At 43.9% G+C, this 17,500-nt stretch overlaps 1 protein-coding gene across 2 annotated transcripts in view; it reads left to right on the top strand.

Moving 5' to 3' along the window:
• Positions 1-15,362, top strand: part of glg1a (golgi glycoprotein 1a) — a 33,664-nt gene extending 18,302 nt beyond the window's left edge. Inside the window, 16 exon segments of one of the 2 annotated variants that reach the window (NM_001442507.1) lie at positions 60-98; positions 954-1,091; positions 1,294-1,380; positions 4,964-5,026; positions 5,125-5,238; positions 5,435-5,523; positions 5,670-5,787; positions 5,935-6,027; positions 9,611-9,748; positions 9,826-9,949; positions 10,089-10,231; positions 10,597-10,698; positions 10,842-10,949; positions 11,032-11,152; positions 12,253-12,359; positions 12,880-15,362. In NM_001442507.1, coding sequence (NP_001429436.1) covers positions 60-98; positions 954-1,091; positions 1,294-1,380; positions 4,964-5,026; positions 5,125-5,238; positions 5,435-5,523; positions 5,670-5,787; positions 5,935-6,027; positions 9,611-9,748; positions 9,826-9,949; positions 10,089-10,231; positions 10,597-10,698; positions 10,842-10,949; positions 11,032-11,152; positions 12,253-12,359; positions 12,880-13,047 — 1,752 coding nt within the window. In that variant the 3' untranslated portion in view covers positions 13,048-15,362. 2 annotated transcript variants of the gene reach the window in all.
• Positions 15,363-17,500: the final 2,138 nt, after the last annotated feature.

The following is a 17,500-nucleotide window of genomic DNA, read 5'->3' as shown; positions in this document are numbered from 1 at the left end:
ATCAGTGAACATCAATACTGTCAAACACACTCCGCTCACCACAGGCTTCCTGAATGTAGGCTTCATCAGAGTCTTCTGAAAAGGGTTCTGGAGTGAGAGTAAGTATCCTCTGCTGGAGCTCTGCAGGACACGGAGCGCATTTCACAGCAAAAACACTGGCAGAGGCACTTATTCACTTTAGAAACAGCCTATGTTTGCCCTATTAACGCAAATATTTTACTAAAAAATTTCATGTAAATGACAAACTCTCAGTTCTAATGACTGAAATGCGCACACGGTTTCATTTGAATTGAAATGTTGTTTTTTTTTGTTTATTTACTTATTTAAATTAATTTTATTTAATTAAATTTTTATTTATTTGTTGTATATTTCATAGGATTTTTTAGTTTTATTTTAGTTTTATTTATTGATTGTTATTTATTAATGTATTATTATTTATATTTATTTATTAACAGTCCCAGTGTTAATGCCACGTTAAAATAAGTGTGTTTGTGTATTTGCTGTGAAATGTCATCTATTGGTGCTCTCGTCAGGCCTCGTGATTTTCTCCTCCGGCTTTCAGTAAATGATCAGGAGCCAATCAGACTTTCCTCCATCCCTGAGACTGAGATCTTCATGTGTGTGTGTGTGTGTTGTGGGCTTTAATTGAGGAGTGATTGACAGGATATTAATGATGATGATGATGATGATGATGATGATGATGATGATGATGATGTGGTTCCTGGGAGAGTTGTACAGACTGATCTAGAAACAGGCTATCTGGGTGCGGGTCAGTTCATTTGCTGTGGGTGTGTTTGTGTTCCCTGTCTGCTATAGTGTGTCTGTTTGTCCTGGTACTAAGAAGGGTGTGTGTGGAAGTGTGTTCAGTTCTTCTGGGATTTTGTCTGTGCGTGTGTGTGTGAAGTCACTGGAATGTAAGGTGGTGTGTGTTTAATATGTGTTTGTGTGTGTAGTTGTCACGGGACTGTAAGACGGAGGTGCAGCGGATCCTCCATCAGAGAGCTCTGGATGTGAAACTGGACCCGGAGCTCCAGCAGCGCTGCATGACTGATCTGGGGAAATGGTGCAGCGAGAAGACCGAGGCTGGACAGGTCAGATCAGCGTAGAATAAACGCCACCGTCACTGTATTTATTAGCATTCACTAACACTGTGTGTGTGTGTGTGTGTGTGTGTGTGTGTGTGTGTGTGTGTGTGTGTGTGTGTGTGTGTGTGTGTGTGTGTGTGTGTGTGTGTGTGTGTGTGTGTGTGTGTGTGTGTGTGTGTGTGTGTGTGTGTGTGTGTGTGTGTTTCAGGAGCTGGAGTGTCTGCAGGATCATCTGGAGGATCTGGCGCCCGGCTGCAGGGATGTGGTGGGGAACCTGACAGAGCTCGAGTCTGAGGTACACAAACTGTGTAGTGATGTGTTTCTCTGCTGGACGTCCAGCTGGGGCCTGTACCACTAGCTGGATAGCCAGTTAAGTTTGCACTGATCCTGGGTTTTGGAGAACTTGAAGGCATGGCCTTATGGAGCAACCTGAACGTCTGCTAAACATTCCCTGAGAATATCCAGAACATAACCTGAGCATATCCAGAACATAACCTGAACATATCCAGAACATAACCTGAGCATATCCAGAACATGACCTGAGCATATCCAGAACATAACCTGAGCATATCCAGAACATAACCTGAGCATATCCAGAACATAACCTGAGCATATCCAGAACATAACCTGAGCATATCCAGAACATAACCTGAGCATATCCAGAACATAACCTGAGCATATCCAGAACATAACCTGAACATATCCAGAACATAACCTGAGCATAATATCCAGAACATAACCTAAGCATAATCAGAACATGACCTGAGCATATCCAGAACATGACCTGAGCATATCCAGAACATGACCTGAGCATATCCAGAACATAACCTGAGCATATCCAGAACATAACCTGAACATATCCAGAACATAACCTGAACATATCCAGAACATAACCTGAGCATATCCAGAACATAACCTGAACATATCCAGAACATAACCTGAACATATCCAGAACATAACCTGAACATATCCAGAACATAACCTGAGCATATCCAGAACATAACCTGAACATATCCAGAACATAACCTGAACATATCCAGAACATAACCTGAGCATAATCAGAACATAACCTGAGCATATCCAGAACATGACCTAAGCATAATCAGAACATGACCTGAGCATATCCAGAACATGACCTGAGCATATCCAGAACATAACCTGAACATATCCAGAACATAACCTGAACATATCCATAACATAACCTGAGCATATCCAGAACATAACCTGAACATATCCAGAACATAACCGGAGCAGATCCTATTCTGAAGCAGGTTATCTGTGCAGTGTAAGATACTACAACAACCAGGAGTTAATAAAGTGCAGCTGCCTTTATGGTGCCTCAAAGCCAGGATTGGCACAAAATAAACTGAAACTTAACAAACTAATCCAGCTACATGCTACAGGTACCTGGGGGCTATTCCAGAAAGCAGGTTATGTGACATACCCGGGTAAGTTTGAGAGTAAGTAGGTGGATAACCTCAACTTTGGTTCCAAAATCGGAGGTAACTTCTGGGTATGTTAAGTAGCCATAGCAACTTACTCTATGAAGATAACCTGCTCCGGAGCAGGTTATGTTCAGAGAGTAAGTTGCTATGTTTCAGAGTTTGTCTGTTTCAGAGAGTTTACTGAGCATTGCGTGCTCTTTTGATGAGAATATTTATGGATGTGGACACACAGATACAAGTTTTTTCGTTGTGAGAGGGTTATAAGTGCATAGTTTTTTTCATAACCAAATTCATAATGTTAATGTATTTAACAAACCTTTTTGAAATCAAATGTGACAAACCGCGGGTCTGCGCTTACCATAAAAAACATTCAGTGCAGCTCTTTGTATTCGCGTCAGGGCATTTTAGGCAACTGTACAATATGGCAGCATGACCACCTGTACAGTATGCCTGGCACTGAACTGTTTTTTACACTTTTGTACAGTTCCTTGGTCATACATTACTCCGTATCAGTACACAGATGATTCAGAGCACGGGAATAGCGTAGTGGACAGTGCGTCAATAAAGAACAACAGAGTGCACAACGGAGCGAGTTCGAATCTCTCTTACAGATCTTGTGTTTTTTCTCTCCTTCTGCACCCTCACATTTTTCTGTATAATATTATAAGTGGCAGCTTTGTCTTTTGTAGGAAAATATATCTTTAATTTAAGATGTAGGACGTCGTTCTTATATAAACATTCACGCACACACACCTACATTTTTTAATATAATATTTTTTCAGGGTTTCTAAATGCTATTGTGTGCATTAATTGCAGCCGATTTTAAAGCTCCATCAGTCACTAAAGGACACTGATAATATAAAATTTGTCCAAAGTATAAGTGTGCAGGTAAAACTTAATTTTCTATCCTTAATATTTTGGTATTTTAACTATTAAACTCATTACTGCTTCCACTTACCAGCTCATCACACACCCCACCTCATCACTATGTTGAGGCTAAATGGCTGATTTTCAGGAAGTAATGATTCAAGTGTATAATACAAATATAGTAAAAAAAAAAACTATAAAGCAAATGTTGCTTAACACAATGTTTATTTTTATTATATTTGTATTATACAATAGAATCATTACTGGGCACTACATTGTTACTTGCTGACGGACAAAAGATACCCTTTTCTGCCTTATACGATGACACGTACCTGCAGCCTGACCCAGAGGAAATCTCAGTGACCCAAGCAGACAAAACAGATGGAAGAGTGCTAAAAATATATAATTAGTCAAAAAACTATGTTTAATCAAATAGTTTGGTCTGTTCATTTCTTCATTTCCTGAAATAAAATGAATGATTTTGTACACTGCTTTATACACACACCTTTCAACGTGTAACATATTTTTCATATACATTTCTCACCTTAAGTTGATGCTCATGTGACTTTATCTTTGAAGATGGACCTTATACAGCTACTTTAGAATTTAAATATGCAGATAAAAGATTTTGTGATCCAAGAGTAATATTCAAATATGGAAAAGTGCAGAAAATTACACTGCTTGTTAGTTGAGGCAGAAGGAACTTCGTCTGCATGCAAAATAAAAAGAACCTAAAGCTATCTGACAACAATCACTTACAACAGTGACAGAGTGTGTGGTTTAAGTCAAAAACTCAACCACTGAAAAGCCTTTATTATAGGACACAGCAATTAGACAGGCCTCTTTCTATTAGCTGCATGTCAGAAAGAATATTCTAGAGTGTTAAATAAAGAGCTCCAGTAATTAAATATTACCTTTTATGATAATGTTTCTGTGTTTAATGACTTTGGACAGAGTTCTAGCTCCAGAAAGATTACAATTTCTATAAGCCTTATTAGTCAATACACATATTGTGGCCTTAAGAAATGAACGGCAAGAAAAATAAATGCATGAATGGTTACACAACATACTCAAAAAGGATGTTAAAGAGTAGTTTAATTTATCATTACAATAAAATGGAGGGTGGCATGTGTAATTTAATGAACTAATAAATTTTCTTATTATTTATTTTTTATTTTCTTATCTATTTCTTATTCTTTATTTCTTTCCTTCGTTGAAGCAGATGTGTAATCTCTGTGTTTAAAACCTCCAGCTCTGCCTCTGTAAAGTGCGTTGCCCTTTTTTTCTCACCGTGACTTTCTATGGTGACTCGTGAATTCGGCGATCTACTGAAAATGCCTTCAGGTGTGTGCCGTGCACGCGCATTAACCCGCGGTTATCTTCAGGAGGTTGATTTAACTAACTCTTGTCACCTGTTTTGGAACCAACATACTCGCGGTAAGCAGGTTTTGGGTAAATCAACCGAGAGTTTAGGTTTTAGCAGATGGTAAGTTAACCCAGCTTTCTGGAATACCCCCCTGATGTTTGTGTGTTGTGTGTCTGCTGACGTGTGTTTCTGCTCCTCAGGACATTCAGATCGAAGCACTGCTGATTCGGGCCTGTGAGCCGGTGATCCAGTCCTACTGCCATGTACGTTTGTGAGCAGTGTGTGTGGTTGCGTGCGTGCGTGTGTGTGCACGTGTGTTCTCCTGCATCTCTAAGCGTCCTCTTCTGTTTGTGTTGTGCAGGAAGTGGCTGATAATCAGATCGACACCGGAGACCTGATGGAGTGCCTCGTGGCCAACAAACACCAGAAGGAGATGAACGAGAAGTGTGCTGTGGGGGTCACACACTTCCAGCTGGTGCGTCTGACGTCACACACTTATACACACACACACACACACACACACACAATACAGTGTCTGCTTTCATTTACATTTATCATTTAGGGAAAATCACACACACACTCTCACACAGAAAAATATTACTCTCTCTCTCTCACACACACACACACACACTTCCTGTTCCTCTGTTTACTGTGTTTCTCCTGCGCTTCAGATCCAGATGAAGGACTTCCGCTTCTCCTACAAGTTTAAGATGGCGTGTAAAGAAGACGTGCTGAAGCTCTGCCCCAACATCAAGAAGAAGTGAGACTTCACCATCCTCACACTCTCACTCAATGCATCAATACACTGATTTTACTCTAGTATTATGGATGGACAGTAAATGATGAGCTGCGGCTCTTGTGGAGTGTGTGTGAATAGAGCATGATGGGAAGGTGTTGTGTGTTCAGGGTGGATGTGGTCATCTGTCTGAGCACTACAGTCAGGAATGACACCCTGCAGGAGGCCAAAGAGCAGCGAGTGTCCATGAAGTGCCGCAAGCAGCTGCGGGTGGAGGAGCTGGAGATGGTCAGTGCTTCTACTCTTCATTATGACACCAAGCTTAAACTAAACCAACTGACACTGAATATGAAACTGTACTGGAGCGCTGTTTCATTCTGGGTTCACATTTAATGTAGTTGTGACGTGTGTTCTGTTGTGTTTGTGTTCCTGCAGTCAGAGGACATCCGTCTGGAGCCTGAGCTGTATGAGAGCTGCCGGCAGGACATCAAGCAGCACTGCCAGACAGTGGTGTTCGGGAACGCACAGGTGAGCCTCACGCTTCAATAATGTATCACTGACCAACCTGCTTTCTGACTGCAGGACTCGCCACACCACTAACTGACCACAGCACTGACCTCGTGACTGACTGACTTACCACATCACTGGCAGAGCGACTGACCGACTGCACTATTGATCAGGGCTGATTGATCCCACCATTGACCAACTGTTGAACCGCACCACTGACTGATCAAACTACTGACAACAGACTGACCAACTTGTGGATCGCACTACTGACCACCTGACTGATTGCACTAGTGGCCATCAGACTGACCAAACCACTGACCAACTGACTGACTGCACTACTGACCAACTTACTGACTGCACTACTGACCAACTGACAGCACTACTGACCAACTTACTGACTGCACTACTGACCAACTTACTAACTGCACTACTGACCAACCGACTGAACCACTGACCAACTTACTGACTGCACTACTGACCAACTGACTGACTGCACTACTGACCAACTTACTGACTGCACTACTGACCAACTTACTGACTGCACTACTGACCAACTTACTGACTGCACTACTGACCAACTGACTGCACCACTGACTAACTTACTGACTGCACTACTGACCAACTTACTAACTGCACTACTGACCAACTGACAGCACTACTGACCAACTTACTGACTGCACTACTGACCAACTTACTAACTGCACTACTGACCAACCGACTGAACCACTGACCAACTTACTGACAGCACTACTGACCAACTTACTGACTGCACTACTGACCAACTTACTAACTGCACTACTGACCAACCGACTAAACCACTGACCAACTTACTGACAGCACTACTGACCAACTTACTGACTGCACTACTGACCAACTTACTGACTGCACTACTGACCAACTGACTGCACCACTGACTAACTTACTGACTGCACTACTGACCAACTTACTGACTGCACTACTGACCAACTGACAGCACTACTGACCAACTTACTGACTGCACTACTGACCAACTGACAGCACACCTGCCAACTTACTGACTGCACTACTGACCAACTTACTAACTGCACTACTGACCAACTGACTGAACCACTGACCAACTTACTGACTGCACTACTGACCAACTACTGACTGCACTACTGACCAACTTACTGACTGCACTACTGACCAACTGACTGCACTACTGACCAACTTACTGACTGCACTACTGACCAACTTACTAACTGCACTACTGACCAACTGACTGAACCACTGACCAACTTACTGACTGCACTACTGACCAACTACTGACTGCACTACTGACCAACTTACTGACTGCACTACTGACCAACTGACTGACTGCACTACTGACCAACTGACTGCACTACTGACCAACTTACTGACTGCACTACTGACCAACTGACTGACTGCACTACTGACCAACTGACTGCACTACTGACCAACTTACTGACTGCACTACTGACCAACTGACTGACTGCACTACTGACCAACTGACTGACTGCACTACTGACCAACTGACTGCACTACTGACCAACCTACTGACTGCACTACTGACCAACTTACTGACTGCACTACTGACCAACTTACTGACTGCACGACTGACCAACTTACTGACTGCACTACTGACCAACTTACTGACTGCACGACTGACCAACTTACTGACTGCACTACTGACCAACTTACTGACTGCACTACCGACCAACTTACTGACTGCACTACCGACCAACTTACTGACTGCACTACTGACCAACTGACTGCACTACTGACCAACTGACTGACTGCACTACTGACCAACTGACTGACTGCACTACTGACCAACTGACTGCACTACTGACCAACCTACTGACTGCACTACTGACCAACTTACTGACTGCACTACTGACCAACTTACTGACTGCACGACTGACCAACTTACTGACTGCACGACTGACCAACTTACTGACTGCACTACTGACCAACTGACTGCACTACTGACCAACCTACTGACTGCACTACTGACCAACTTACTGACTGCACTACTGACCAACTTACTGACTGCACGACTGACCAACTTACTGACTGCACTACTGACCAACTTACTGACTGCACTACTGACCAACTTACTGACTGCACGACTGACCAACTTACTGACTGCACTACTGACCAACTTACTGACTGCACTACCGACCAACTTACTGACTGCACTACTGACCAACTTACTGACTGCACTACTGACCAACTTAGTGACTGCACTACTGACCAACTTACTGACTGCACTACTGACCAACTTAGTGACTGCACTACTGACTAACTTACAGACTGCACTACTGACCAACTGACTGACTGCACTACTGACCAACTTACTGACTGCACTACTGACCAACTTACTGACTGCACTACTGACCAACCGACTAAACCACTGACCAATTTACTGACAGCACTACTGACCAACTTACTGACTGCACTACTGACCAACTTACTGACTGCACTACTGACCAACTGACTGCACCACTGACTAACTTACTGACTGCACTACTGACCAACTTAGTGACTGCACTACTGACCAACTTACTGACTGCACTACTGACCAACTTAGTGACTGCACTACTGACTAACTTACAGACTGCACTACTGACCAACTGACTGACTGCACTACTGACCAACTTACTGACTGCACTACTGACCAACTTACTGACTGCACTACTGACCAACCGACTAAACCACTGACCAATTTACTGACAGCACTACTGACCAACTTACTGACTGCACTACTGACCAACTTACTGACTGCACTACTGACCAACTGACTGCACCACTGACTAACTTACTGACAGCACTACTGACCAACTTACTGACTGCACTACTGACCAACTTACTGACTGCACTACTGACCAACTGACTGCACCACTGACTAACTTACTGACTGCACTACTGACCAACTTACTGACTGCACTACTGACCAACTGACAGCACTACTGACCAACTTACTGACTGCACTACTGACCAACTGACAGCACTACTGACCAACTGACTGACTGCACTACTGACCAACTGACTGACTGCACTACTGACCAACTGACTGCACTACTGACCAACCTACTGACTGCACTACTGACCAACTTACTGACTGCACTACTGACCAACTTACTGACTGCACGACTGACCAACTTACTGACTGCACGACTGACCAACTTACTGACTGCACTACTGACCAACTGACTGCACTACTGACCAACCTACTGACTGCACTACTGACCAACTTACTGACTGCACTACTGACCAACTTACTGACTGCACTACTGACCAACTTACTGACTGCACGACTGACCAACTTACTGACTGCACTACTGACCAACTTACTGACTGCACTACCGACCAACTTACTGACTGCACTACTCACCAACTTACTGACTGCACTACTGACCAACTTAGTGACTGCACTACTGACCAACTTACTGACTGCACTACTGACCAACTTAGTGACTGCACTACTGACTAACTTACAGACTGCACTACTAACCAACTGACTGGTCGCACCACTGACTGTCATTCATTTTAAGTGAACAGCTGACTGACGTGTGTGTGTGTGTGTGTGTGTGTGTGTGTGTGTGTGTGTGTATGTATTCAGGTGATCGAGTGCCTGAAGGAGAATAAGAAGCACCTGACGCAGCACTGCCATCAGAAGGTGTTCCGGCTGCAGGAGACGGAGATGATGGACCCCGAGCTGGACTTCCAGCTGATGAGGGTCTGCAAGCAGATGATCCGGGTGAGGAGAGCTTCAGAAACGGCAGCATCTTCATCATCATCATCACCCTCATCATTATTGTTCTTCTCCATCCTCAGCGCTTCTGCAGCGACACGGACGCCAAGAACCTGCTGCAGTGCCTGAAGCAGAACAAGAACAGCGAGCTCATGGACCCCAAGTGCAAACAGATGATCACCAAGAGGCAGATCACACAGAACACGGGTATCTGCTCACTCAGAGGCTGTTCTTATTCATTTATTTGTTTATTTTCAACCATTGCAAACTTCTGGAAGATGTTCACACTGTACAGAAGCGACAGTACTGTTGGTGATGAGTGTGTGTGTGTGTGTGTGTGCTGTAGATTACCGCCTGAACCCAGTGTTGAGGAAGGCCTGTAAAGCCGACATCCCCAAATTCTGCCAGAACATCCTGAACAACGCCAGAGACGACAACGAGCTGGAGGGACAGGTCATCTCCTGCCTCAAACTCAAATACGCTGACCAGGTGACAGAACACACACACACACACACACACACACACACACCCTCACCCCAGAGACACACACTATCTCACACACACACACACTCACTCATGCAAATAAACGCGCACAGACAAACAAGCAAGTGCACACCCTCTCTTTCTGTCACACACACTCACACATGGTCAAAGCTCACACGCTCAAACACACATGCACACACAAACATGCTCAAGTACATACGAACACTCATGCACACATACAAACTAACACGCACACAAACACACACACACACAAAATATCAATGCTTGACTGAGTGTGTGTGTGTGTCTCTCCCTCTCTGTGTGTGTGTGTGTGTGTGTGTGTGTGTGTGTGTGTGTGTGTGTGTCTCCAGCGTCTCTCCTCAGACTGTGAGGCTCAGATCAGTGTGATCCTCCAGGAATCTGCTCTGGACTATCGGCTCGACCCGCAGCTGCAGCTCCAATGCAGTGAAGAGGTACACACACACACACACACACACACACACACACACACACACACACACTAGACATGTTTCTGTTAACAAACACCAAATACAGATTCAAAACTCAACTTTGCAGGAAGGAGATCATGACAAAATGTGTGTGTGTGTGTCTCTAGATCCTGCGTCTGTGTGCAGAGGAGGTGGCTGCGCAGGAGCAGACGGGGCAGGTGGAGGAGTGTCTGAAGGTCAACCTGCTGAAGATCAACCATGAGGGCTGCAAGAAGGTAAAATCTGATCCAGGGTCAGCTCTGTGTGTGTCTGCAGTGTGTAGCAGTGTCATCTTTGAGCCTGTGTGTGTGTGTGCAGGAGGTGCTGAACATCCTGAAGGAGAGTAAAGCCGACATCTTCGTGGACCCCGTCCTGCACACCGCCTGCGCTCTCGACATCAAACACCAGTGTGCTGCCATCCCACCCGGCAAAGGCAGACGTGAGTGTGTGTGTGTGTTAATGTGTGTGTTGGTACTAATAGCCTAGTGTTAAATCTTGCCAACATATACAACTCTGCTCCCGGTGCTGTCCTGCCTGTGACCTCCTAATACATGTGAAACTAATATTAATGAAGAGGAAAAACCCCTAAGAGACAAAAATAATGTGTGTGTGTGTGTGTTGTTGTGACTCGTCAGGCTGCAAATACACTCACCGGCCACTTTATTAGGTACACCTTACTAGTATCAGGTTGGACCCCTTTCACCTTCAGATCTGCCTTAATCCTTCATGTCAGAGATTCAGCAAGCTGCTGGAAATATTCCTCAGAGATTTTGCTCCATATTGTCATGATAGCATCACACAGTTGCTGCAGATTTGTCGGCTGCACATCCATGATGCCAATCTCCCGTTCCACCACATCCCAAAGCTGCTCTATTGAATTGAGCTCTGGTGTCTGTGGAGGCCATTTGAGCACAGTGAACTCATCGTCATGTTCAAGAAAGCAGTCTGAGATGATTGAGCTTTATGACATGCTGCGTTATCCTGCTGGAAGTAGCCATCAGAAGATGGAGACACTGTGCTCATAAAGGGATGGACATGGTCAGCAGCAATACTCAGGTAGGCTGTGGCGTTGATGCTCAATTGGTACTAATGGACCCAAAGAAAATCTCCCCCACACCATTACACCACCACCACCAGCCTGAACCGCTGATACAAGGCAGGATGATCCATGCTTTCATGTTGTTGAGGCCAAATTGTGAGTCGAGCAGAAATGGAGACTCATCAGAGCAGCAACGTTTCTCCAATCTTCTATTGTCCAGTTTTGGTGCGTTCAGAAATGCTCTGATGCTCGCTTTGAACTGCAGCAGATCCTCTTGATCACGTCTACATGCCTAAATGCAGTGAGCTGCTGCCATGCGATTGGCTGATTAGACCTTTATGTTAACAAGTTGGACAGGTGTACCTAATAAAGTGGCCGGTGAGTGTGTGTGTATAATGTCGTGGCTGTGACTGAAGAGGAATCATGAGGACATTGCTGAAAAGCTTAACTCGCACAGAAGGAAAACAAACCTGTGTGTGTGTGTGTGTGTGTGTGTGCAGAGATGTCCTGTCTAATGGAGGCTCTTCAGGACAAACGTGTCCGCCTGCAGCCCGAGTGCAAGAAGAGACTACAGGACCGCATAGACATGTGGAGCTACGCTGCCAAGGTATATACACACACACACACACACACACACACACACACACACACACACACACACACACACACACACTTTAATTGATGTGAATTTGAGTATAAATGGTTTTGCAATTTACACATTCAAACACTGACACACATACACACACACACACACACACACTCAAATGCTGTAGACCAGGGGTCACCAACCCTGTTCCTGGAGATCTGCCGTCCTGCAGAGTTCAGCTGCAACCCGTATCAAACACCCCTGCCTGTGATCATCGTGTCCGGTTCAGGTCATCATGGATTGGCTCAGGTGTGTTTGATCAAGGCTGGAGCTGAACTCCGCAGGAAGGTGGACCTCCAGGAACAGGGCTGACCACCCCTGCAGGAGACGGTCAACTCGACTGACTTTGTACATCTAATGTTGTGTTTGCTGCACACAATTTACACATGTCTTCCAGAAGTCTTGCTGTTAAGTGATTTGACGGTTCATTTGTGTGTGTGTGTGTGTGTGTGTGTGTTTGTGTGTGTGTGTGTGCGCTCAGGTGGCTCCAGCAGAAGGTTTCTCAGATCTGGCGGGTCAGGTGTTCACGTCTCCTGCTAAGAGCTACATCCTGAGCATGCTGGCGATGTGTGTGGTGCTGCTGTTCCTCATGGGTCTGCTGTGCGGACGCATCACCAAACGCGTCACGCAGGAGCTGAAGGACAGGTAGAGCGGAGAGTGGCGCGGGGGCAGCGTGTTAGTGTGTGTGCGTGAGTGCGTATGCGTGAGTGAGTGGCGCCCCCTGCAGGCCAGAACGCCACCCTCCGCCTGGAACTCTGGGGCGGCAGGGGGGTGGCAGCAATGATAGACTCAAGCTCTCTAACGAGTGTGTGTGTGTGAGAGATGAGTGTGTGTGCAGCATGGATGGCCACATTGGGACCCAGTTTTAATGGCTACACACACACTCTGTTCCCCCTGACTGTGCTCGTCCATCATCGTCTTCTGCTTCTGCTGTGGATCAACCGATAACACAAAGACTTCGCTCTCCGGCTAAACCCGTTTATTTATTGTGGACGCTCCGCCGTCCGCTTTCCCAGCACAGACTGTCAACAGCACAGAGGATGAGGAGCCAACGAATGTGTGTGTCTGTGCCTTTCGCCCGTCCCACAGCCAGAGCTGTCAGTCAGTCAGTCAGTCAGTCGTGATCATGGGCTGCCGCTGCTGCTGTTTGTTTTCTCTCGATGGGATCATTGATTCTGTAGGGGTGTACATGTATTGAATCTCTCTCTTATACGGTTGATTTGATTTCGTTTGGGTTTCTGGATCGTGAAGGTTTCACCCAATAATTGGTCCAAACTGAGCCAGAAGTGAATGATTGTAATGTTAAATGTGTGTGTTTGCTCTCAGTGGCCGCGTTCGGACGTCTCGCCGTTTCTGATTGGTGTGTTTATAAGTGCCATGCTCTAAACATCCGCATCAAGAGTTCTTCATCCAGCCCGTTCTGAAGGCCTTCTCTGATGGGCTGTCCGCTCGCCTCTCGCTCAGTTTTTTGGGATTAGTTGATTTTAAGCACTCCATTTTTTGCACACACCTCCGAGATAAGCTTGTGCACGGATGCACCAATTCTTCAGTGCTTTTACCTTTTACTTTGTGTTTTATGGAGCACACACTGCCGTCCGCTCGCTTGGTTTCTCTTGCGCATCATTCACTGTTGTCGTTTTCCTGGAAAACTTGACAGGAGTCGGATTGTGGATGTAAATTGGTTCCCCTGTAAATGCTTATTATTTTCCCACGTTGGCATTAAATCAGTCCCCAGTTCACTGTAAACAGAGCCGCGGCGCTCCAGTCGCTCTGCCTTTTTAACTCATTTGTATTCCTCTTTTGTTTGTATGCTTTTTTTTCTACATTAAAGTGGACTTTGGTTCTGGTGTTTGAGCTTTAATCATGTAAGTCACGATGCTGTACCGTCTCTACTGTAAATAGCTGTATGGTTTGACTGGAGGATTGTGGGTAGCGCAGACCCTGCCTTAATAATGCTGTGTTTCTATCTTTCTGCAGAAGACTTGCTCAGCCACCTTTAGGAAAGGACAGGAAAGGATACATCCCAATTAACTAACAAAAGTCAGTGCTAATGACTAAAATTAGCTTCTGTTTGCGTTTCACGCAAGTGATTTGAGGCCAAACGTTTGCTTGTGTCCTCTTCTCGCTGGCGTTCATCACTCTTATCTTTACTTCCTGCATTGATATTTCTTTGTGTCTCTCATGCAGAGGAAAACCGTCCTTCATCCGCACTGACGGAGGTCTTTAACTAACGCGCATTAACGATGCTAACTGCTGTTCATTAAGATGAATCTGTTCATCCGCAGGACTTCAGGTGTCAGTAATAATCTTGAGCATCTGCATTTCTGGATATAACAGGAGAGTTTCTGATTAAAAATTGAAAATATTTGCTTTTTTTTTAGTCTTTAAATGCAGAAATGTCCATCAAAATTAGGCTAAAATGATCCAATCTTCAGTCAGATGCTCAAAACATCAACATTAATAGCTGAAATATGACCAAATCCAGAGTTTTCCCATATTATGATTCATTTAAAAGCCCATGACTCTCGAGAGCATGCGGCCTGGGGGGATTTCATCAGTTCCTAATGATGTAATGATGATGATAATGCTGTGTAACGGGGTTCTGGGGGTCAGTGTGTCCATGATTGATTGCTGCAGTCTTTTTCTTTCTCTGTGCTTTTGCATTATTTTTGTAAACATTATTTTAGCACTGGAAAGTGTGTGTGTGTGTGTGTGTGTGTGCGTGCGTGTCTGGCGTGAGATTTGCTCTTCGCAATCATCTCGCAGCTATGCTTGCTCTGTCAATCTGAATGCGGCCCAGAGCTGGTGTGTGTGTGTGTGTGTGTGTGAGAGTGTGTGTGTGTGGTTTCTCCTGGACTCTGCCGAGCGATGTTCTCTACAGATGTATTAATAACTCAATAACTTCTGTTTGGTTCTGTATGTTGAATTGGGCTGTTGTTAATAAACCTGATCTGCTGGTTTGTATCCGCTGTGTTTTTGTGTGTGTGTGAGATGCTTGTCAGGTGTGTGTGAAGGTCAGCCTCGGTCAGTCTCGCAGCGCTGCCACATTCTCTTGTCCAGCGCAGGTCTTCTCCGTGTTCAGCTGAGCCTCTTCTCTGTGTTTTCAGTGGATTAATTAGTTGATGATCTACTAATGTGCGCTAGCAAACTCTACACTTTCATCTTGATGTCATGCAGACTTTTAGAAAGTGTGTATGTTGGCAATAACGCACAAGAGTTGCAGATATTCTGAAGCACAGATGTCTGTTACATGTACAGAGTTTATTTTGCTGCTGTTCATTGTTGTTCTGTAGGTGAACAATTAATCTGCAAAGGTTTCCCAGTGTTGGGTTGCAGCTGGAAGGGCATCCGCTGGATAAGTTGGCGGTTCATTCCGCTGTGGCGACCATTGATTAATAAAGGGACTAAGCAGAAAAGAAAATGATTGAATGAGACTGCAAAGGTTAATCCACTGATCAATCTTCAGCGTAATCTTCTGTATTTGCATTGGCACTGCTCAGCTGATATTTTAAGCCACGCCCCTTTTTACAGTTAGTTTGCTATGAGGGAGTGATGTGCAACAGGAAAGCCCCGCCCCCTACTTAATATTCCGCTTCAGTTAGGAGTACACTAAGGGCTCTGGTTTAATCTAGGTGCAGAGTCTAAAGCTCATGGTGCAAACGCATTTAAGCCGTGTCTGAATCCACCTTTGCTATTTTAAGGACTGAATAATGCAGTCTGCACCCGCTGCATGGTCTAACAGGGTCATGTTTGGTCTCTTCATGAGTTCTGGGTGATCATAATTGGCTTCATCACTGTCTTCTCTCCACCAATCAGCTGGTGTGCAGTTTTGTGCAATATGTCTGCCGTTGTCTCATCCAGGTGGATGAAGCACACTGATTAATGAGATTCCCTCCCAGAAATGTGTGTGAGGCACTTTGAGTGTCCAGAAAAGAGCTGTATACATGTAAGGAATTATTATTATTATTATTATTGTGAATAACTGGGGGTTTCAGATTATTGAATGGATATTTTCTTGCATAGACTGACTGCAAGTTTATGCATTCACAATGGTTTGAACCATTATAGGGGTGGATAAATGTATATTTACAGTATTTATTATCTATTATTTGAATCATTAATTAAGATACTTGGAAAAAAAAAAATACTTCTCACTATTTAGAATGCTTGATCCCTCCATATGTGATGTTTCAACATCCTTTAGGGCAGTGGTAGGGAAGCCACGTGGCTCTTTGACCGAAAATATCGGTCCCCTTTCAATATTATTTTACCATTTTAAACCCTATAACCATCACTACAAATCAGTTTCATATCAAATACAATTACAATCCCCTTTTAAATTGTATTTTTATACAGCACAATGAATAAGACCTGGTTTAGACCAATGTGCGTTCATGGCAATGTGGATGAACTTGAATTGACACCAATAAAGGGCAAACAACTCACATTTCTATGGTTCTAACCTAAATTCGGACAACATTGAGTGATGATGGCGAAAATCAAAATACTATAAACTGTTCTTTCTCCATTCATGGACTTGCTGGACATGTGATGCTTCATATCTGTTTAGTTTTGAGTTGTGCATGGGCATAAATAAAGGTTTAGTTTAATCCTGTAATATTTATAGTGAAATTACAAATAATAATATAATATTAGTAGAAATACTATAATTTTTTTTTGTAATTTATAATAATACAGTAGCAAATGCATTTTTAAAAAGGGATATTTAGATCCCATTATGTGGATATATACATATATATATATATATATATATATATATATAACGTAACGTAAAGCAGATTTCTTCAGCACATTTCTGATCATAATAGTGTTAATAACTCATCTCTAATAACTGATTTATTTTCTCTTTGTCATGATGACAGTAAATAATATTAGACTAGATATTCTTGAAGACACTAGTATTCAGCTTAAAGTGACATTTAATGGTTTAATTAGGGTAATTAGGCAAGTTATAATTATAATATAATAATTCTAATCCAAATTATATCCAAATGGCTCTTTACAAAAATGCATTTGCTAAAAACAGATCCGAAATGTTGCTGAAAAAGGTTCCCAACCCCTGCTTTAGGGGGAGTAAACCC

The sequence above is a fragment of the Danio rerio genome, chromosome 25, assembly GCF_052040795.2.
Source record: "Danio rerio strain M-AB ecotype USA chromosome 25, GRCz13ab, whole genome shotgun sequence".
Lineage (NCBI taxonomy): Eukaryota > Metazoa > Chordata > Actinopteri > Cypriniformes > Danionidae > Danio > Danio rerio.
The sequence above is the reverse complement of the archived record's forward strand: the minus strand, read 5'-3'. Positions and strand labels throughout refer to the sequence as shown.